The following is a 23,658-nucleotide window of genomic DNA, read 5'->3' as shown; positions in this document are numbered from 1 at the left end:
GGAAGAGATCTTTTGCCATAATAGCTTTTGTTGCTGAGATATTAGCAATGTGGGGAGATAAACCAGGAGTTCCAAGACTTTACTCTGGGGAACTCCAGCCGAAATAGGTTTCAGAGTTGAGAATAATGTTGAGAATTGACAATAGCTCTGCGGTAACAATTTTGCTCCTGTAGATTAATTGTAAATGGAATATAAGGAATATCGCAGGACAGTATTTTTTTTCTTGAAATGCTTTTTCAACAGCCGCTGTTACTGCATAATTGATGTGGTTTAATACGTTTATGATAACTTTTTATAATTTTCTTTACCATCTTGCTCACAATCTCAACCGAATCTCTCTGATTTCAAACCTCAACCATAGAAGAATTGTAATACTCTCACAAATTCGTCGAAACGACTTTCTTGTGTATCTAGTTCGATTCTGAGTTATCACACTGCCGTTATCTCGTCTCCAACTCCGGGAAGCTGACCAGGAGATACTGTAACGTTCAGGATGTCGCGTGGGGACTTGTTTCCTGCTAGTTATTTATCGAAGCCGTCTAAAAAAAAAACGTACTAATTGCACGTTCCTGATATTGTAATTGAAATAATGCTGAATCTAGTTGTAATTGCGTAAAGTATACGTTCGAAATCAGCGTAATTTTATATATACAGGAAAAATGCATATTTTGTGTATCTCGGCTAATACGATTTCGCCTTTTTTAAATATTTTTTTTTATAACATCTTTATTAGATACGCTTAGTACAATCTTAATTATTATTATTACAATTAATTTATTACTACTTTTCCTATGTGCTTGGATTAATTAACAAGCAAGACGAGTACGAGAAAATACATCAGTATGTATTCCTCAATTATAAAATTATAATTATTTATTAATTATTAACTTATAGCTATAGTTTACAGTAATAATACACACTAAATGTTCACGCAAGTTCGTATGGTTTTGTTCGTTTCAGTCTCCTGACATCCTGTGCGCTGTCCAGCAGTTGTATTGCTTCCACGTTAGAATGATTTAGTAATCTTCTTTCGTGTTTCAAGGCGAAATCCTGCACTACTTCGCAAATCCATTTGGTTTCCAGGTCATTGTGCAGTTCTTCATTGGTTACATAGCGATAGGCATTGGTAATCAATCGAAGAATCTTGTTTTGACAGCGCTGTATGACTAACTGATTTGAATATTTAGTGCAACCCCATATTTGCACCCCATAGGTCCAAATTGGCTTTATAATTGTATTATAGATCAACCTCTTTGATTTTAGATCAAGTTGGGAGTATCTTCCGACTAACCAATATAGTTGTTTTATTTTGCTTCTAATGTGTTTTGCTTTTTGTCTAACGTGATGCTGCCAATTTAATCTACCGTCAAGATGGATTCCAAGGTATTTTGCTGATTCTGCTTGAGGAATCGGGCATCCATTGAGTGATATAATTAAGTTTTTATTATTTCGCCTTAATGCAAAATTAACGTGGGCAGATTTGGAGCTATTAAGTTGAATTTTCCAATCTTTTGTCCATTTGTAGATTTTGTTGACTGCCACTTGCACTTTTTCTATTGCCCTAGGCAGAGATATATCTTTTGCCATAATAACTGTGTCATCAGCAAAGGTTCCAAGAAGTGTTTCTTTGTTGTTGGAATGTCAGCAGTGTAGAGCAGATACAGGAGAGGTCCTAAGACGCTACCTTGTGGAACTCCAGCCGAGATATTTTTAAATGTCGAGAATGCCTTTTCGTGCGATACTCTAAATTTTCTTCCGAATAAATATGACTCCAGCAATTGACAATAGTAACGCGGTAACAATTTGCTCATCTTACAGATTAATCCCAAATGCCAAACCCGATCAAAAGCTTGTGAGACATCCAGGAATATTGCAGGGCAGTATTTCTTTTCTTCAAACGCTCTTTCAATAGCCGCAGTTACTCTGTGCACTTGATCGATAGTTGAATGGCGATTTCGAAAACCAAACTGGAAATCTGGTATTGTTACCAAATGTTTAACACGTTTAAATATCAGCTTCTCAAATAGCTTTTATATTGCAGGTAGTAGCGAAATAGGCCTGTAAGATTCGACTTGTTCTGCAGGTTTGTCAGGTTTTTTTTTAAATATGATTGTATTTAATTTTTATTTGGATCTGAAAGGCGTGAAAATAAAATTGTCGTATCAAATGTATGAGGTATGTTGAAAAAATAACTGAAATTTGTGAAATTAATCTCCTCAATACTTATTGTAATCTTCCCATTCTCTGGGACAGCATTGGACTTCTTTAACTATTCATTTAATTCCATCTATATTTGCCTAACAATGGCTTTTTAAATTTTTTTCTTAACTATTTAGCAACAGGACAAAGGTACTTGAAGCTATATCTTGTGAATATGACGACTTCATCGTGATTATAGAACAAGCATGATTATATAAACAGTTATACACTATACAAGTTGATGTAGTTTGGTTCGCTTCAATCTGCTGATTTCCTGCGTGTTGTCCAGTAGCTGTATTGCTATGATTTCTTCGACTCGATGACGAGGTATTGTGCTGATTCTGCTTGAGGAATCGGGTATCTGTCATGTGATCTAATTAATTTTCCAGTCTCTAGTCTATTTGTGGAATCAACATGGACTGCCACTTATAATATTTCTAGGCAAATATATGTCTTTTGCTATAATGACTGTGTGATTAGCAAATGTTCCAAGGACTGTTTCTTTTGTTCTTAAGATATCAGCGGTTTTGAGTAGATACATGAATAGTGTCAAGATAATATTCTGTATCGAACTTCAATCGAAATATGATTTCCAGGTATTCAACAAAATAACGTATAGACACAACAAAATTTGTCAAATTTTGGAGTTTGTAACTGTGTACAACATGTCATATACGCCAAACATTGTGCTTCGAATAAAATCGACGTAAAACATTTAAATACAATTAAAAAAAAAAAAGGTTCTAATACATTAAAGAGTTCTTGAAGCCCGATCTAGATGGCGGTGACAATCGATAAAGCCCAAGTTATTAATCAACCGCATCTGTTTTATGTCTGTAATGCACAGCCAACTATAAATAAGTTTTATCGTATAAACAATTTAGTAATAACGGCAATTAGATCATCTTGAGGTTGAGAGTCCAACGGTTTCGGTCGTGGATATGGGACGACATCGAGGATAATTCGACCGCATTTAAATGTTCATGTGTCCAGAGTTTTGTTCTGTTCTTGTGCGTCTATAAATACGTATTGAGTCATCGATGACAGTATAAATAAAACATCATTACTATTTTTGTTACTGTTGATTTAATCTATAGATATAAAAATGAATTGTTGTTCGTTAGTCTCGGTAAAACCGGTAATGGTGAGGAAATGTGGAATAATTGGGAGGGAAATAGTAAAAACTACAATTTTGCTTTCTCTTACAAAATGTTAGTTACTTTCATTAATATTTTTACTGTCACAGGATTGATATTCTTGTTGGTATTTATATATATGTGGGCGCATGGTTAGCTATTCCTTGAGTTTTTAATTTACAGTCGTTCAACATATTCTGGTCTTTTTCTCTATTTTCAAGGGACCAAAGCAAAGATTATTGCTCTTTTGTTATTACTCCTAGTAGTGCCACAATTTGCCCAAATGGCATGGCATGTAGAAAATCACTTCATTAAGTGATCTCCTGTACAAAATACTTATTCTAAAGTCTATATATGTCCAATAATCGGATCGGATGGTGTTAGACGTTTTAGTCTACGCATTTCACTGTCACTTCGCATATTTAGCTGATTAGCGAGTACATTGGGATGCTCAGTGCATCTTTCTGGATGCACTCTTTCGAAGTACTTCACACAAAAACTCGTGATTGATTCTAGAGGAACATCGCGTTGTATCACAACATTTGAGATACAGCACGCAGCATCGACAATCGCATGGAACACTTTATTTTGGAACCGTTCTATGACGGATATATTAGACTTGCTAGCGGTTCCCCATACATGGATGCCATATGACCAAATAGTCTTATATAATGTATTGTTATCTAATGATAACTTGGATTTACGCTCGATAAGCCAATATATTTGATAGAGTTTAAGTCCAAGTTGTTTTCGTTTGTCGAGTATTTGCTTCTTCCAAGTTAAACGTCGATCTAGGTGCGTACCAAGATATTTAGCATCCTCTGCTTGCGGGAATTGACAATTATTGATATAAACTGGTGGACATGTACTTCTACGGATCGTTAAAGTTATATGACTAGATTTGGTTATTGGATTTTATACGTCATGTTTTCAGCCACATTTGTATTTGATTTATGTATGTTAATTGATGTTATGGCTGGATCTTCATGAGAGGCTAAGACATCACTTTGTTTTACAGTAAAATCACGGTCTGTGAGGTCAGATTTTAGTAGCTCATAATCCAGATGAGGGAGAATTTTCTTTAATTTAACCTGCCATGGCGTATGTCATACTTTATCAAAGGCCTGTCGTTCTTGAAGCCATCGGATTTAAAGTGGTCATATCAATCACTGATTCCGATGCTCCCAAGGATAATGGGGTTGTCAAACCTCCAATGATATTTTCTTTCACTAAAACGTGATGTTTAATATAGAAAAAACCGTTTAAAGATAATTGTTTATAACTAGAAAACCACCGTTTACCGAATTTTTAATCATAAATGTTGCTACTTGTGTTATTTTATTGGCGAGGATACTGGACTGTGAAAAAATATAAACTCAAAATCCTGTTGGTTTAATATTTGAGACAGTGGGATTTTTATTGCAAAACGTATGCCGATTAGTTGTAAATATGTTTGGCCTCTACATGATCTTCATGATTGCAAGTTGTATTGGTTCGAACACGTCTGAACAATTGACAATTGTTGAACAATTGACCTATGAATATTTAGACTTGACAGAATTGTGGCCCGTTACTGCAGTTTTAATTTTACGCCTGCAAAGGTATCAGAAGGTAGACCGTCAGAACTTTCAGTCAGATTTAACTTGAACGTATTTCAGTTCAAGTCCTTTCTTCACCAAAATGGCTTCAACAATATGAAGGATTTCCCAGAAACATATCATCAGGCCTAAATTTGCAGAACTACATGTATATAAAAAACCGCAATATTTTCCATCTGAATATCATGAGTTCAGTTAAACAAATGTTCGAATACAGATATTTTAATATGACCTTATAGTTATTAACAGTTGAAATTATTGTAATATATTGATTAATATATTTTCAATCATTCTTTACAAGTTTTTTTTTCAATCATCGATAAAAATGTTTCAATCATCGATAGATTTTCACATTTCCTCTGCATTTCGAAACCCTATGACAGGGAAGTCATGCTATATCGATCTGAACAAGTGGCAGTCAGAAAGGGCCATGTCTGGGGAGTGCACTGGATGCGGCAAAAAAATAGCTTCAAATATGTTATTGTATTGTGTGTTGCGGCGAAATGCAACTGGACTGCACTGCAACTGCACAGGACAGGTGCTCGATTCCCCAAGCAGAATCAGCTAAATACCATGGAATATATTTCGACCGTAGGTAGTAAAGTCAAGCAAGTGTCCTGATTAGTCGGAAGATACCCTCAACTTGACCTAAAATCAAAGAGTTTATCAGTCAATCATAAAGCCAATTTGGGCCTATGGACTGCAAGCTGCTTGTATTTAAACTTCAAACCAATTAATAATCCAACCCACCCAAAACAAAGTTCTGCGATTAATTATCAATGCTTATAGCTACATAATTAACGAAGAGCTGCACGATTGCCTCAGATGGATACACGAAGTCATCCAAGATTTCGCCATAAAACATGAAATAAGGTTGCTAAATCACAGCAAAGTGGAAGCAATACAGATACTGTACAACACGCAGGAATTCAGAAGACTGAAGCGAACACATGAACTTGTTTATTGTATAAGTGTATTCCTAATTAATTCGTAGATTAAGATTGTACCAATCATATCTAATGTAAAATGTAATTAATTTTAAAAAGTGATTTATTTGATAGAAAACTATTTCGACATATTTGTTTGATATAATTTTTAATTCCTTCATTACCCAATAATTCGAACAATTTCCGACCAACAACTAAATCAGGTTAGTAATTGAAATAATAAAACGCGTTACATTAATACAAATATCGAGGAATAAAAATAGACTTTATGCATATTCTTGTAACCAGGATGCCAAGAATAGATCCCGTCGTTTCCTAAATGTCTTCGCCTCGTCACATAACCTCGTTTTCCATTTCCTCGATCTTTTTTCATAGTTGATTAACTGAGACTTTCTTTAAAAACAGGAATTCCATGTTGCCTACGTATACATCTACATGGCGAACTCTCCAAGACCCGGGCTCTGGATCTTGGAGAAGTCCGCTGATTACGGCAAGACCTACACGCCCTGGCAGTACTTCTCGGACTCGCCGAGCGACTGCGAGACGTACTTTGGCAAGGAGACCCTGCATCCAATCACCAAGGACGACTCGGTCATCTGTACCACCGAGTATTCCAAAATCGTGCCTCTGGAAGGTGGAGAGGTGTGATATATCGTCTGGAAATTATTTTACAAGGTGTAATAATGCTTTTGTTGTGCATTCTTAGATTCCAGTAGCTCTTTTAAACAATCGACCGTCAGCGACCCATTATTTCAACTCCACGGTGTTGCAAGAATGGACCAGGGCCACCAACGTCCGTCTCAGGTTCCTCCGGACCAAGAATCTTCTCGGACATCTCATGTCCGTGGCTCGTCAGGACCCAACCGTCACCAGAAGGGTAACCATCCATCTCCGACCGATCCGATCATTATTTTAACCCGGTTGGTGTCTTTTTTCAGTACTTTTATTCGATTAAGGACATCAGTATCGGCGGTCGATGCATGTGTAATGGTCACGCCCAAACTTGCGACATACCGGACCCTAAAGATCCTAAGATACTCATGTGTAACTGCAAGCATCATACGTGCGGAGCCAAATGTAACACCTGCTGTCCGGGATACGAACAAAAAGCCTGGAGACAATCGAAATACGACGATCCGTTTAAGTGTGAACGTAAGTACCGTGGCGCCTTCGCCATTGCAATTTTACCAGCGCACTCGCCATTTAATAAAAATGTATATTCCCAGCTTGTAATTGTTTCCAACATTCCACTGAGTGCGTGTACGATCCGGAGGTAGATCGCAAGAAACTGTCCCTGGACATCAGCGGCAAGTACGAGGGCGGTGGTGTATGTCAGAATTGTAAGCACAACACCGAGGGCATCAACTGTAACAAGTGTAAACCGAAATTCTACCGACCTTACGACAAATACTGGAACGAAACCGACGTTTGCAAAGGTGAGTGCCATCCGATTGTGGTGTCAGAGGGTCGAACATGACATTTATTTCGATTTTAGCTTGTGAGTGTGACAATTACTATTCGACTGGTAACTGTGCCGAGGGTTCCGGACAATGCGAATGTAGAAAGGAGTTCACGCCACCTAATTGCGACTCGTGCAGCTTCGGTTACTACGACTATCCCACCTGCAAACCGTGCGAGTGCTTCATCAACGGCACGGTGAACCTGCAGTGCGCCCCGCAAGATGGGGCCTGCGAGTGCAAAGCGAATTTCGGCGGGAAAAACTGCAAAGAATGTGCTCCAGGATATTTTAACTTCCCGGAATGTACAGGTAAGAGAGTAGTTAACAAAGTTAGCTTTTGACGTGTGTATGACATTAACATATCGATTTCTAGGGTATTTTAATATACTCGTTATAATTTGTACGTATTCGTCTCTAATTGTTATATAATATGGATAAAATCAAAAGAAGAAAGAATTAGTATGATCGAAAATATAATGTAACAAAATACAATTTAAAAAACTTTAGCTACTATCGAGTTTTGACAATTATATGACAGTTGACGTTTCACATAATCAATATATCGATGCTTTTTTATAAATATTGTAACATACATTCGACAAGTTTCGTCCAATCTTCGTTTCTGATGTTTTCACAGTTCACTAGAACATGACGAATTTTTTTCTTATCAGCGTATGGTATTCAGAAGTACCTTTAATATGCAGAAGTACTGCTGAGTTAACCATTCACAAAACTGTCAAATAAGTTTTTTTCAGTACGTACATGCTCTATTTCTAGTGCCATCTAGTATGAACCGATTGAACTTTTGAAACTGGAGATTTTAATAAGCTTTTTATAGCTTTTACAGAATTTATTAGGCCGATAAATTGGTTTTAAAGGATTTTTTAAAACATTTGAAGCCTTGTGAAGAATCGGTACACTGTATTTCATTCAAAATATTGTCCATCGCTATGTCCATAAGAAGTAAGGCGTTGCTCAGACAGGTCACTACTCATGTGTGTCACCCCAAGTGTGTTTTCATCGGTTTTGCAACATGTGATCATACTGAAGAATAACATTGTTGTGTCTTTGCTGGTATACCGGCTATTTTTCATCATTTCATCGGCTTAATTGTAGTCGATAACAATTCTCATTGTTGGTTTCATCGAGTACTTCCTTCAGATTCTCATCTTCAATTTTTGTTGGTTGTCCAGAACGCTTTTTGTCTTCGGTATTAAAATGTACGTACTTTAAATTGTCGAAAATATTGAAATCGATGGAATGTGGTTGCTATAGGCTTCACACAGCCTATGACATTCAGCCACCTTGTGCTTCAAAATGGAAGTAAAAAAGTAAAACTTCCGACAATAAATTCAGACATTTTCAACCTACTGAAAAATGTTTTGTTCACACTTCGACAAAATGACATACTGAAAAGCGAAGCCTGTTTGTGAGGCTTCAACATGAAGTTGGGTACAAATGTACACGACGCGATTATAGACATTTAAACCACCTACTGTATTTTTTAGCCATTTTATTGGAAAAAAATATGAATTTTTTTTAAGTAGGCCTAAGAATGAACGTTTCCGGGGTAGATATCGAATTTATTTGTTTTGCTTTACAGCGTGTGGATGTGATAAGGTGGGTTCCAGCAGTGAGTCTTGCGAGCAGCAGCACGGAAACTGTACATGCAACACAAATTTCGCAGGAATAAAGTGCGAGCATTGCCGAGACGGCTTTTACGAATATCCTTCCTGCAAATGTAAGTCATCTTGCCCTTCTAAACACGATAATTGAGTAAATTTATAAAAATCGACGGGTTCCAGATTGTAATTGCGACATAAAGGGTACCAAAGAGGGAATTTGCGACAAACAGTCGGGGAAATGTATCTGCAAAGAGGGCTATGGAGGGGATCTTTGTGATATATGCATAGCTGGTGAGTTTCGGCGTTGATTTTCGTTTAATTCAGAGATAATTACTGTTCGTTTGTGATTTACTCAGGTTATTATGGCTATCCGGACTGTAAACCATGCAACTGCAGTAAAGTCGGATCCCTGGGCGACACTTGCAGTGCTTCAGGAAAATGCGACTGTTTAGGAAGCTACGCTGGTCTTACCTGCGATCAGTGTAGTCCCGGGTACTACAGTTATCCAGAATGTAGACGTAAGAATTTCCGTTGAACCTCCCGCAGGACTTTTTTACCGAAAATCATCTCGTTTCAGCTTGCGAGTGCGATGATCAAGGCTCGCACGGCATCTCTTGCGACAGCGAGGGCATCTGTAGTTGTCATCAGAATTTCGCAGGACAAAAATGTAACAAGTGCAAGGAAGGGTTTTATAATTTCCCAGCGTGTGAAGGTAAACCGAAAATAAACCCGATCATGTCCAAAAACTTCGTTAAATAATCTGTCCATGTTACAGATTGCAACTGTCATCCAGCAGGAGTGGTGGAAGGATTCGCTGGTTGCGGTTCGGTACCAGCAGGCGAGCTTTGCGAATGCAAAGACCGAGTGGAAGGGCGTATTTGTAATATGTGCAAGTATGTAATTATATGCATAGAGATTCGTTAATGTAAATGTTTCGATAATACTACGATGCGCATTCGCCATCTTTTAACCAGCGCATCCGCCAAAACTAAATTATAATTTTTCAGACCTCTTTACTGGAAACTCAATCCGCATAATCCGTTGGGATGCGAGGAGTGCAACTGTAACAAGTCGGGAGTGTTGGGAGGTATAGCCGTGTGCGATCGGGAGGACGGCCAGTGCGTATGTAAACCTTCCGTGGTGGCCAGAGGCTGTTCCGAGTGTTTGGACGGTACCTATAACCTCCAGGAGGACAATCTATTTGGATGCACTGGTAAGGTTGCGCTATATCTTAAATACGTGCGGGTTAACGTTAAAATTTACTCGTCAAGATTGTGGCTGTGACGTTGGTGGATCCATCACGAACTTCTGCAACAAGAGAACGGGACAGTGTAGCTGTCAGTCTAGGGTAACCGGGCGGACATGTAAAGAACCCCTACAGGTTGGTACGAACGACGTATAGCAACAATACGTCACTATACTTATTCCTGATGTCTAGGCTCACTATTTCCCGACTCTATATCAATATCAATACGAGGTGGAGGATGGTAGAAGCTTGGAGAACAATAGAGTGCGCTATGGACACGACGAAGCCGTCTTCCGAGACTATTCCTGGAAAGGTTATGCCGTGTTCTCTTCCCAGCTACAACGAGAAGTCATCCAGGACATCAACATATTCAAACCGTCACTTTACAGGATTGTTTTTCGGTAAAGTATCTGATTTTAATTTTTTCTTCTTTAGTGATTATTTATTAACCACTAAGACTGTAACAGGTCAATTGAAAAGTTCACGGTCTACCATAGTAAAACACATTTTTTTGGCAAAATTAGTTTTTTTTATTCAACATAATTCCCCTCAAGAATGATGCACTGATTATAGTGACCCTCTAACTTTTCGATACCATTTTTGTAGTACAATTTGTCCTTTGGTTCAATATAGGCCTCAGTTTCGGCGGTCACCTCTTCACTCGACGAAAATTTCTTCCCAGCGAGCATTCTTTTGAGATATGAGAACAGGAAATAGTCGCTGCGGCCAGATCTGGAGAATACGGTGGATGAGGAAGCAATTCTAAGACCAATTCATGGATTTTTGACACGATGCTTTGTCTTGGTGAAGCAGCACTTTATTTTTATTCAAATGCGGCCGTTTTTCGACGATTTCATCTCTCAAACGATATGTAACAGTCACTGTTGATTGTCCTGTCTTTTTCAATATAGTCAATGAAAATTGTTCCATGTGCATCCCAAAATACAGACGCCATAACCTTGCCAGTCGACTGTTGAGTTTTCCCACGCTTTGATGCGGGTTCATCGTGTGCAGTCCACTCGGATGACTGTCGATTGGACTTCAGAGTGAAATGATGGAGCCATGTTTCATCCATTGTCACATATCGACGCCAAAACTCGAGTTTATTATGCTTGATCATCTTCAAACACTGCTACGAATCATCAATTCGTCGTTGGTTTTGGTCAAAAGTAAGCTCGCGCGTCACCCACTTTGCACAGAGCTTTCTCATACCCAAATATTCGTGAATGTTATGTATCGTGTACATCACGTTCAGGTGATATCTCTATAATTTACGGTCATTCAAAATCATTTTGTAGATTTTTTAAATGTTTTCGTCGGTAACAATCTCTTTTGGGCGTCCACTGCGTTCACCGTCTTTGGTGCTCATTTCGCCACGTCTAAACCTAGCATACCGATCCTTGATGGTTGATTTTCCTGGGGCAGCATCGGGAAACTCGGCATCAAACCAAGTTTTTGCTTCAAGTGTATTTTTTCCCTTTAAAAACCAATATTTTATCAACACGCGAAATTCGTTTTTAACCATTTTTTTTCACAATAACAAAAGTTGCTTCGTTCAAAATGCTATAATTCACAAACTAATTATCCGACGGCTGTCAAATGTATACACGCATCTTTTGAGGGTTAGGGCTAACTAAAAAACATGGATTTAATTCTAGTAGCGCCATCTATGTGTCAGGCCGGGGATTTTTCAATTGCCTGTTATAAAACTAGATTTATTGCATTTGCTAATGCATTTGCAATATCTGCAAAACAGTTAGTATTCTTTCTCTCTTCACACATTTCAACCAGATTTTTTAATTGATCTGTTTTATGGATATATATGTAATGAAGTTAATCAGATATGATACTTAGACTGTAACTCTGACGCCTCGCCTTACAGATTTGTCAACCCTAATCAGCATACAGTCATAGGAAACGTGAAAATAACCCCGGACAATCCGAGCGACATCGAGCAAAATGTTAAGGTTCAGTTCAAGAGCTCCAACGAACCGGTCTTCACCACCGTGTCCGGAGAATCCGGCAATATCCCGTCACCGTTCGTGATGAATCCCGGTAGATGGAGCGTCAGTATCAACGTAAACGACACCATTCTTCTGGTAAGTTTGATTCGGCGAGTTGCGTGTTGCCTAAATGATGGAGGTGGTGGTTGGTTTTGTAGGATTACTTCGTCCTATTACCCGAAGATTTCTATTTGGCAACGGTGCTCAATTATAAGGTCGAATCGCCCTGTAGAATCAATGAGACAGATCTGTGCAGACATTACGCGTATCCCAACATCTCGAACTATGACAGGACCTTCGGAGTTGGCGGGTACACGACCAATGGCAAAAAAGACGAGCTTTTAAAGGAATTCTTCTTGGACAATAACGTAAGTAAATGGAATTTATAGTCTATTCAAATTTATTTTGTACCTACGTAATCTAAATTTGTGACGTGAAGACGTCGCAATATTGCCGCACCAACAAAATTCTAATCTAAATAAAATAATTGAACAAAAATGTTATCAAATATAATTTATTTTAACATTATAGTATATCTAAAAACTACAGTTAATTATACAGCCACAATAGTTGATATGTTAGAGTTATAATCTCTTATCACTATTCCTTTCAAGAATTTTGCATACGTCTGACTTTGACAGGCTCATTCGTTTACGTGTTCGAACTAATCAGACAGCATTGTGTCTCTTTTTAACTAGAATAAAATGAAAAGGAACATACTGTCTGACTCTAAAACTAATTTACAAATTGCGACAGACAATACATTAAACATCTTCATGACGTATGTACAAAAAACTTTGAATAGACTACAACCATTGTTAATATCCGTGTTATACATTTATTTTATGTATTTATGTGCTTATTTCAAACGGAATCTATAGCAATTTGTTCTGATAGTTTCGTGCAATTTAAAAATCTAATCATAAGGATACCCGACACTTAAAAAAATATTTTACCATGTTGCCAGTTTTTACAATTTATATGTATATGTCAAGAATTTAATATAACAGAATATATTTTCGTGGATACAAAAATTAACCTAAAAGTCCCTTGAAATTCAAGTTCAAATCCTGCATTGTATATCTCAATAGTTGGTAAATGGTAATGTCGCCATATGATGTGGAAAATGCTGACTGAACATCACTCACAGTAGCCACTACTAGTAGGTTAAAAGTTATGAGTATCTTCAGACTAATCAGTATAGTTCTTTGATACTGAATCTACTCTGCTTCTGCTAATCTGATGTAATAGTATAGAGATTATTTTAACATTTTCTATTATTTCAGTATAATTTTATTACATCAAATATATTGAAACTCTAGTCACACAATTCGCGTTGATACGGGCGTTAATAGTTGTTTAATTAATGTAAGATTAATTCCACAGCATCTTCAAAGTATCAACGTGTACAACAAAGTACCCGTCCTAAATTCGAATCAACCATCGGCCTCCTTCAACCTGACAGTCTCCAAACCTGGTCCCTACGTCATCCTGGTCAACTACATCACTCCCTTGGACGATCTGCGTACCCATCGAGTCTACGTGACCGGTCAGACCAAGTACAGGCCCCAAAACGGAAACGTCATCCTCTACGCCTGTCCCTACACCACCATGTGCAGACAGGTGGTGACCGATAACGAGGGCGGTGTTGCCGTGTTCGAAATTGACGAGAATTCGATGGTATTCCAACTTAATGTGAGTGAGGTGACCTACCCATAGCCGGAGGAGAACGTTCTGACTTGATTCTCTTGCTGTTATAGAGTCAGGATGCCAACGTGGCCATCCATTCCATCTACCTAGTGCCCTACGACGAGTGGTCGTTGGATTTCATCAAACCGAAACCAGTGTGCGTTCGTAAGGACGGTAACTGCGTCGCGGGATCGTTCAGGAACCCACCCGAAATGAAGAAGATACAGATCGAACAGGAGATCGAAGAAGAATTGCTGAAGAATCGTCCTCCGGTTCTTCTATACAATAATAACAGTTATATTTGGTTGAACAAGAACTACAACACCATGGACCTGAGGGGAAAAGTACCCAGCAATGGGTACTACTCGTTCGTGTTGCATTATTATCAGCCTGATCATCCTGGTGAGTATTTTATTGATGTTTATCTGTATTTTGGCTGTTGATTCTTTGCTGTGGCAACATCGCAATTTCTTATTACTTTTTTAATTTGAAATTAGGTTTTATAAAAAAAACAAATTTAGATAAACTAAAATTTAAATATAACTCAAGAACAATTAAACTGACGCTACTAAAGATCAAGCTCTGATGCCTGTGACTCTGTACTAAAGTGTAAATTGTTCCTTCTTCGATATCTTCATGCTATTTCAATACCAAAACTTTACATTTCATGTTATATTGTATGAAGTGGTTGAACAAAAACAGTTTTTTTTGACTAAGGACAACATCCAAGATTTGGGATAAAAAAAAACATGAAATATAAATAAAAAAATACGAAAAAATGATGCCTAGAATATAGATTGTTCAATGTGGGGTGACAAACATATGCAAGAATGAAAAAATTCGATAGCTGGTATCTTCATTCCAATAAGTTTGTTTAGAACTCTATTAATTTATGGCTCAAAGAAAGATGTATCAGTATACGATCATTTTAGTCTTATATGAACGCATGAATCGTTATTAAAAACTATAAAACAAAATCCCCGTTGATGGTTTCTTTAGATTTTGGCATCTCATAGTATATCCGCCATCAAGTTAATCCCATCAAATCTAAAGTATTAGCTTGAAGCCATGAATATTCGGCTTTGCCGTTGATCTATAATGCAGGTGGTCCCCATCATTTTTTTTTCATTTTATATTGTGGTAATGGTGCCACTTTTCATCACCAGTAACGATATGATGCAAAAAACCTTTCTGATATTGCCGTTGAAGCAGAAATTCGCACATGACCAAGCACGTTTTAATGTCTCTTGGCTATATAAAATATCCAAGCTTTTGGATCATTCCCATGTTCTTCAAGAGACTGAAAATGGTTTCTTGTGTTACTCCCAACAACTCTGCACATTCTTCTCGCGTTTTATACGGATTATCATCGAGTAATGTCTTCAAATCCTCGCCTTCATCTTTTTTGGCTATGCGAGACGCTCTCTGTTTTCGGTGTCAAAAAAAAAACACCTTTAAAACGTGAAGAAAAGATTCAGAAGTTGAAATCTATGGAACACGGTTGCCATAAACTTCATGAAGCATTTGATGACCATCATCTGTCTTTTTATTCAAATTTAAACAAAAAAAGTTTTATTTGAAATAAATTCAGACATTCTCAACGCACTAAAAAATGTTTTGTTCACACTTCGACGGAATGACACATACTGAAAAGTGAAGCATGAAGCACGTTTGTGAGGCTTCGACAGACAATTGGTTAGAAATGTACTCGATGGAATTATAGGTATTTAAACCATCTGTTGCAAATCCTTTAAAATTAATGTATAGACCTGATACTTAAAGCAAGTTTCTGTTGTTGTTTTAATAAAATTAATGTTAATATAATTAATAAGTAATGTTAATGTTTTAATAAAATTAAAATTATTTTTCTGTTTTAATAATACTAAACAAGTCACTTGAACAAGTTTCTTAAGACTTTCAACAACTTCTAATTGCGTAATTTGTGATGAGAAGAATATGCCATTGCAATTGTACCAAACAGGATATCACAAATCATGTTAAATGTGATTACCGTCCTTCATCCTTCATTCTTTGTCTTCAAGCCTTCGACCTGGACGTCATAATCCAAAACGGCCAGTTCTACGAGGCCAAGGTGGCCGTAGAACATTGTCCCTCCGAATCCGGATGTAGATCTCCCGTCCTCCAAGCCGACCGTAACTACAAGTTCAATCTCTTGGAGAACTTCCTCATCACCTTCAAGGTAAGCTTCTCTATTATATCGGGATGGATCTCGTTAATGTTAAAATGATTTCTCTCCCATAGCAACCCGGCAATAAGAACGTTTACTTGGACTACATCCTGGTTATACCTACTGATCTATATTCCGAGCGTAGTCTGGAGGAGGAGGATCTGGACCGTACTGGGGAGTTTATCTCGACCTGCGGAAGCAACCACTTCAATATCGATACCAGCCAGAGAGGTAGGAACTGAAAAAATTCGATTAAAGCATCTGGAGTAACATGTGGGGTGTTTATGTTCTAGGTTTCTGTAGAGACTCGGTGTTCTCTATCACGGCCGCTCACAACACGGGGGCTCTGTCTTGTCAGTGCGACTATGCGGGTTCGATCAGTTTCGAGTGTGAGAAATTCGGAGGTCAGTGCCCTTGCAAGGAGAACATCATCGGGCGACAGTGTACCGCCTGCAAGACCGGATACTTTGGGTTCCCTGATTGCAGACCCTGTAATTGTCCATCTTCAGCCTACTGTGAACCGAACACAGGTAATTTTATGTCGTTTTGTTCTTTTGTGTGGTGCATGTATTCTGATCATATGTTCACTTAAAACAAGCATTTATTGAGAAGAAATCGATGTTCCAATATTTCTGGCTTGGTTTACTTGTTTGCTTTTTAATATATCTAAGAAATATCATTAATATTTCGGGCTGATATATTAACATATTTGTTTTCCGATATTCTTATCGTTTTATCGACATTTCTCTGCGATGTTTTCATTGTTTTTGATGGATTTTGAAATAAGTGGATGAGGACTGTTGTGATGAGATGTCTTTACAGCTAATTTTGTTACTCCTTTGGGTATAGCCCATGACTTCCTATGTTGATGACTGTTGTGGTAAACCAATTTTGATAAACCACTTGATAATGATGGCAAAAACATTTTGTTGCTGTTGAAACGTGTCAGATACACTCACGAAGCTATTGTCTACTTTTGATAAGTCATAATGATTTGGATCTTTCTTCAAGTATTTAACACGAATCTTTATTCAACAATTCCTCCAATTTGGAACTTCTGGTCACTGGCTGATTGTAACGAATAGTTTTTACATCGTACTTATTTACCAGATTTAATTCCACCAGACTAACATTTTTACTCTGTTGTGTGTACTCCATGGATATCTACCTTTGGGATTGTTTTAGTAGACCAATTCTTCAGCCCTTAATCATAATGATTATCAAATGATGATGGAAAAAAATTATTTTGTTGTTAAAACAGCATGTCAAATTCACTCCCAAGGCTCTTGTCTACTCTTGAAAAGTCATCCCCCCATGATTTGAATTACTTTTCAAATGTTTAACACGAGACTACATTGAGCAATTCCTCCAATTTCGAACTTCTGGTGACTCTCACTGTTATGAATCGTTTTTATATCCAACTTATTTACTATATTTAACTTCGTCAGACTAACATTGTTGGTCTGTTGGGTGTAGTCCACGGATATCGTATCTTCAGAATTGTTTCAATAGACCAATTTTTCAGCGCTTGATAATAATGATGACAAAAATCATTTTGTTGATGTTCCAATCGCTTTCCAATGATTTGTATAATTCTTTAATAGTTTGACAGGAGACATCATTGACAAATTCCTTCACTTAGTAGCTTCTGGTGACTGTCTCACTGCAATGAATTGTTTTTACGTCCAGCCTATTGGCCAGATTTAACACCATCAGAATCATTTCGTACCTAATGGAAAACAATTTTTTAACGAACTTTTTATTGAACAATCTAATAGAATTTTTTATTGTCCAGGAAAATGTGTCTGCCCACCTCGCGTAACTGGCGAAAAATGTGACCAGTGCGAACCTTTGACTTACGGGTACGACTCGCTGATCGGGTGCGAGGAGTGCAAGTGTAACCCACTGGGTGTCGTGGGAAACCAGATGCAGTGTGACTTGCTGGACGGATCCTGTCCGTAAGTAACAGTATTTTCCTCCAAAAAGGAGATATAATAAAGGGGGTTTTTGTGCAGGTGTCAGGAGAATATTGTTGGCCGAATCTGCGACAACTGCGAGGCCGGATATTATTCATTCCCGTATTGTCGATCCTGCGACTGCAACTTGAACGGTACCGACTCGGAGATCTGCGATAAGGAGACCGCCGAATGTTACTGCAAAAAGAACGTGGTTGGGTTCCACTGCGAGATCTGCCGCGAGGGTTCCTACAACTTACAGGTATAAATCGAGTTTTAGAGGGGATATTCTTGTGGTCATCACCGAACGCGTTTGCAGGAGACCAACCCAGATGGATGCACCCAGTGTTACTGCTCGGGCAAAGCCACCAAGTGCATAAGCGCCCACTACGTCAACGATCCCATCTACGACATGACCAACTGGAAGATAGTGGCCCTGAATCGAACCGACGAGGTCCTCGAGGCCACCGAGCTGGACATCAATCTGGAGAACGATGGAGGTAAGCGCGTCCTGCTTCGCCGCGACGATCTCATCCCGGGGTGGTTATCGTTTTCTAGATTCCAACGACATCGGCGTGGTTCTCACCGACCTGGACGAGACCATCGACGTCTACTTCTCCGCCCCCTCGACCTACCTGGGTAAATGCTTGGTCTCGTACGGGGGATACATCCGCTACTCCATCCTGCACAGCTACGTGCAGGACGGTACCATCGTGGACGATCCCAAAGTGATTCTACAAGGTTTGGTTTGTGTAAAGGTTTAAGGTTTCGAGTTTGATCGATTTCCATCTCCCCCAGGTCCAAATTCCTATCTGTACTACTCCAGCAGCGACCACCCGCGCAGCAACGAGAAATTCCCCGAAGAAGTCGCTCTGGCCGAGCCGTACTGGAGCATCGCTTCCGGAGAAGTGGCCCGCAGAGACCAGATCATGGACGTGCTGAAGGACCTGCGCGGCGTCTACATCAAGGCTCGTTATTGGACTAAGGCCGAGACTACCAGGTTCGTCGCGTCAGCAATAACACTAGTGATCTGGTTTCAGGATCATTTTGCTCCATAACTTTTCTCTATCATAGAAGTCTTTATTTCTCTTGAGTCGATTTTTTCACCACCCAAGTAGTTCTTAATGAAGAGGAACAGGCGGTGATCACTTGGTACCAGATACGGAATATAAAGCGGCTGCATAAGAACTTCCGACATGCCCAAGCGGTATTTGTGACCCAGTTGGCAAAGTTGGCATTTCTGGGTGATTGCTTCCTTCAGACTGTTGAATTATTCGCAGAACAAGTTTATATTAAGAGTAGTGGTAGATGAATATAGTGCATAAATCCTCGCCAATATGAAGGTTGCCTTTTATATTTTGGGCCTAATAAAAAAGGTAGTAATTTATTACCGAAAATGGCTTTAATGTTGTTCTTTCTTTCTGGTCATTCAAATGGTGGTTGTCGTAGGACTTAACAGTGTTTTCACCGTTTAGTAAATATCCTTCATCACACAATATCATACGGTTTTGTTCTCTTGAGTCTTCTTCTTAAACTTCTAACTAACTTAAAGTCTAACTTTTAAATCGTTGGAAACAAAACCGACCACTGGAATATGGTGAAGCAGAATCACTATGAGTGTTTGATGGGCTTCGAATCAGACAACAAAAAGTAATGAATGTCAAAAATGTTCCATGGTTAGCGTCTGTGTACATCGAGTAAATGGAAAAAATCGAATTTAACAGTTTACTTTGATACATTTACAAAATACATGTTATTTCCAGACAGGAATAGTTTTTATGCAGTTTTCTCTTGCTCGCAGACTCATCGACGTCACCCAAGACTTCGGAATAACCAGGGATGAGTACTCCAAGCGATACCCCACCTACCTGCTACCTACAGACATGTCATCGGTGGAAGAATGTATGTGCGAACCAAACTATCAAGGTAACAGTCCAAGCAGGTGTTTGTTATCTTTCCTGGTGATACGCGTTTGTTATTTGCAGGATTGTCCTGCGAGGAATGTTCTCCCGGATACTACAGAGTCAAGTCTGAGGGTTCTCTGGAAGGAGCCTGCGTTCCTTGTGATTGTAATGGTCACGCCTTCGAATGCGATGTTAATACTGGAACTTGTCTGGTAAGCTGGTTCTTGGTAACGTTATAGAAGGACGATTTATGTTGATGTTTGTTTTGCAGAACTGCCAGCACAATACTATGGGAGATCACTGCGAGATGTGTCAGGTGGGATATCATGGCGACGCACGAGGTGGTACCCCCAACGACTGTCTCATCTGCGCCTGTCCTCTACCGACCACCAGCAACAAGTATGATACCCCGACAAGCTTCCATACCTATCGCACACTAACGATGACTGTTCCACAGCTTCGCGACTTCCTGCAACGTAAGTTCCGACGGAGAACACATTAGCTGCGAGTGCAGGGAGGGTTATTTCGGGGTACGGTGTCAGGGCTGCGCGGCCGGATACTTCGGCCAGCCGGAGAACCCAGGGGATTACTGCAAGCCATGCCAATGTTCCGGCAACATCGACTCGGAAGACCCCACTTCCTGCGACACCAACACCGGTAAATGCCTGCGATGCCTAAACAACACCTTCGGCGAGGCCTGCAACTTGTGCGCGCCCGGCTTCTTCGGCGATGCGGTGGAGAGGAAAGACTGTCAAGGTACGAGCTTTGATTTCCAATAGTTTTGTGTTGATATTGTTAAAAGTTTGGTATTCTTTAATCAACCAATGTCGCTCCATTGTTCCTTACATTTTTAGATTTACTGCTAGTGAAAATCTATTTAAAAAAATAATTTTAAACGATTCCTAGCAGATGGTATTACTCTATATTATTGGAAACATCATGTTAAACAAAAAACAGAGCAGATTAGACTCAAAGTCAAGCAACTTTACTGGTTAGTCGGAAGACACTCTATTTGAACAAAAAATTGGTTTAGTAGTCAATCATAAAGCCAATTTGGACCTGTAGGGTACAAATATGGGGTTGCACTAAAACATCAAACCAACTAGTAATCCAACGCACCCAAAACAAAGTTCTAACGGGTCAATTGAAAAGTCTCCGGTCTACCATAGTAAAACACATTTTTTGGCAAAATTAGTTTTCTTATTCAACATAATTCCCTTTAAAGGTGATACGCTGATTATAGGGACCCTCCAACTTTTCGATACCATTTTTATAGTACGATTTGTCCTTTGCTTCAAAATAGGCTTCAGTTTCGTCAATCATCTCTTCATTCGACGAAAATTTCTTCCCAGCGAGCATTTTTTTAAGATCTGAGAACAGGAAATAGTCGCTGGGGGCCAGATCTGGAGAATACGGTGGATGAGGAAGCAATTTGAAGCCCATTTCATGGATTTTTACCATCGTTTTCACTGACTTGTGACACGGTACATTGTCTTCGTGAAGCAGCATTTTCTTTTTCTTCAAATGCGCCCTTTTTTCGCCGATTTCGTCCTTCAAACGGTCCAATAACGCTATGTAACAGTCGCTGTTTATGTTCCCTCCTTTTTCAAGGTAGTCAATGAAAATTATTCCATGCGCATCCCAAAATACAGACGCCATAAACTTGCCAGCCGACTGTTGCGTTTTCCCGTGCTTTGGAGCGGGTTCATCGTGTGCAGTCCACTAGGATGACTGTCAAGTGGACTTCGGAGTGAAATGATGGAGCCATGTTTCATCGTTCAAAAATTCGGGTTTATTACGCTTGATCATCTTCAAACACTGTTCCGAATCATCAACTCGTCGTTGGTTTTGGTCAAAAGTGAGATCGCGCGGCATCCACTTTGCACAGAGCTTTCTCATGCCCAAATATTCGTGAATGATATGATGTACACGTTCAGTTGATATCTTTAGAGTGTCTAATATTTCAATCAGTTTCAATTTACGGTCATTAAAAATCATTTTGTGGATTTTTTAAATGTTTTCTTCGGTAATAACCTCTTTTGGGCGTCCACTGCATTCCGTCTTCGGTGCTCATTTCACCACGTCTAAACTTAGCATACCAATCCTTTATGGTTGATTTTTCTGGGACAGTGTTCGGAAACGCGGCATCAAGGCAAGTACTGTATTTTTCCCTTCAAAAAGCAATATTTTATCGACGACACGCGAAATTTTTATCCATTTTTTTCACAATAACAAAAGTTGCTTCACTCAAAATGCTATAATTCACAAACTAATGATCCGACAGCTGTCAAATTTATACATGCAGCTTTTGAGGGTTAGTGCTAACTAAAAAACATGTCGATTTATGGATATGGACATTAAGGATTTACGACATATGGATTTAATTCTCGTAGAGCCATCTATGTGTGAAGCCGGGGACTCTTCAATTGACCTGTTACGATTCATTATCAATGCTTATCGGTATGTGATCAACAAAGAGCTGTATGATGACCTCGAATTCAAACGAATATAGGAGTTGATCCAAGGTTTCTCCTTAAAACATGAAATAAGGGGCTTTAAATCACAGCAAAGTGGAAGCAGTATAGCAAAATCACTGTTGTGCTCATATTATGGTAAAATCGAGGAGTTAAACAGACATAGCTTAGAAGATCTATTAACAAAATAATAAAATAATCATGAGACACTATCTTGTCTATAAAATCAGTCTCAATTGTATTGTATTATTTTGTAAGAAATTGTATTATTTTATTTTGTATTAATGTATTTTTTAAACATACTTATTTACACTGCTTCAGCCTTCAGACGTAGGCCCAAAAAAATCCCACTTATCTCGGTTAAGTGTTCATTATCGTCTCTCTTTGTTTTTGTAAAAAGAGTGCTAAGTCACACACACATCCTCATCCTAACTTGGGTTGTTTATTCCAAGGAAAACGACGTTTCGATTTTTTATTTCCGCACATACACTGGATACACAACACTTTTGAGACTGAAGATAGATTACAATCAAATAATAGTGGAAAATATAATTAAATCACAAAAATGCTAAACGTATTCTATGCGAGGCACACAAAAAATGGTGTCATAAATGAATCGAAACAAACAATCGCCAGTAAAATGTCTTCGTGGCGGCATTTCAAACGAACCAATCAAAAAAGTGGTCCCAGTTCCTGCATTGATGAGACCACGCAGAATATTTCCTCGGTTTCGCCTATTTTAGTTAAACCTCTATACAACAAACCTCTATGACATTAACACGCCAATTACCTCAGACCATTTTATACCGAGCACCTAGTAATTCATGTGATTTTCAGCGTGTATCTGTGACGAACTGGGTGCCTCACACTGCGACCATCAGACGGGTACTTGCGTCTGCAAACAGAACGTCATTGGAGAAAAATGCGACAGATGTAGCGACGAGCACTACGGTTTCGAGTCCGGACAAGGTAAGTTGAAGGCTCAGGTCTCCGGAAGAGTTCGTGATATTCACCCATTGGTTATTCGTCGTTAAGGTTGTAGGAGGTGCGAGTGTGGCGAGGCCAGCGAGGGTCACCAATGCCACGACGTCACGGGACAGTGTATCTGCAAACCGGGCGTGACCGGACGCACCTGTGACCGATGCGCGGCCGGATACTGGAACTACACCTCGGAAGGGTGTATTTGTAAGTGCTCGACATCATTCCAACCTTCTTTGAATGATTATTCATGACTC

General features: G+C 39.0%; 1 protein-coding gene across 1 annotated transcript in view; it reads left to right on the top strand.

Moving 5' to 3' along the window:
• The window catches only part of LanA (laminin subunit alpha), a 52,826-nt gene that overhangs the window by 12,067 nt on the left and 17,101 nt on the right, over window positions 1-23,658 (top strand). The window contains exons 3-33 of the mRNA XM_076415870.1: window positions 6,286-6,522; window positions 6,587-6,757; window positions 6,819-7,032; window positions 7,107-7,316; window positions 7,376-7,648; window positions 8,943-9,080; window positions 9,145-9,255; window positions 9,321-9,482; window positions 9,542-9,676; window positions 9,740-9,857; window positions 9,972-10,177; window positions 10,236-10,345; window positions 10,403-10,611; window positions 12,093-12,309; window positions 12,372-12,581; window positions 13,600-13,908; window positions 13,974-14,304; window positions 15,945-16,102; window positions 16,165-16,321; window positions 16,384-16,620; window positions 17,886-18,048; window positions 18,106-18,307; window positions 18,365-18,545; window positions 18,604-18,786; window positions 18,844-19,045; window positions 19,847-19,971; window positions 20,031-20,161; window positions 20,221-20,348; window positions 20,407-20,705; window positions 23,261-23,392; window positions 23,459-23,608. Coding sequence (XP_076271985.1) covers window positions 6,286-6,522; window positions 6,587-6,757; window positions 6,819-7,032; window positions 7,107-7,316; window positions 7,376-7,648; window positions 8,943-9,080; window positions 9,145-9,255; window positions 9,321-9,482; window positions 9,542-9,676; window positions 9,740-9,857; window positions 9,972-10,177; window positions 10,236-10,345; window positions 10,403-10,611; window positions 12,093-12,309; window positions 12,372-12,581; window positions 13,600-13,908; window positions 13,974-14,304; window positions 15,945-16,102; window positions 16,165-16,321; window positions 16,384-16,620; window positions 17,886-18,048; window positions 18,106-18,307; window positions 18,365-18,545; window positions 18,604-18,786; window positions 18,844-19,045; window positions 19,847-19,971; window positions 20,031-20,161; window positions 20,221-20,348; window positions 20,407-20,705; window positions 23,261-23,392; window positions 23,459-23,608 — 5,809 coding nt within the window. The remainder of the gene's footprint in view (window positions 1-6,285; window positions 6,523-6,586; window positions 6,758-6,818; window positions 7,033-7,106; window positions 7,317-7,375; window positions 7,649-8,942; window positions 9,081-9,144; window positions 9,256-9,320; window positions 9,483-9,541; window positions 9,677-9,739; window positions 9,858-9,971; window positions 10,178-10,235; window positions 10,346-10,402; window positions 10,612-12,092; window positions 12,310-12,371; window positions 12,582-13,599; window positions 13,909-13,973; window positions 14,305-15,944; window positions 16,103-16,164; window positions 16,322-16,383; window positions 16,621-17,885; window positions 18,049-18,105; window positions 18,308-18,364; window positions 18,546-18,603; window positions 18,787-18,843; window positions 19,046-19,846; window positions 19,972-20,030; window positions 20,162-20,220; window positions 20,349-20,406; window positions 20,706-23,260; window positions 23,393-23,458; window positions 23,609-23,658) is intronic.

This window comes from Rhynchophorus ferrugineus, unplaced genomic scaffold, assembly GCF_030347505.1.
Source record: "Rhynchophorus ferrugineus isolate W39M unplaced genomic scaffold, kcgeb_rfMv2 rfM10, whole genome shotgun sequence".
Taxonomy (NCBI): domain Eukaryota; kingdom Metazoa; phylum Arthropoda; class Insecta; order Coleoptera; family Curculionidae; genus Rhynchophorus; species Rhynchophorus ferrugineus.
This window is presented reverse-complemented; position numbering and strand designations above follow the sequence as displayed.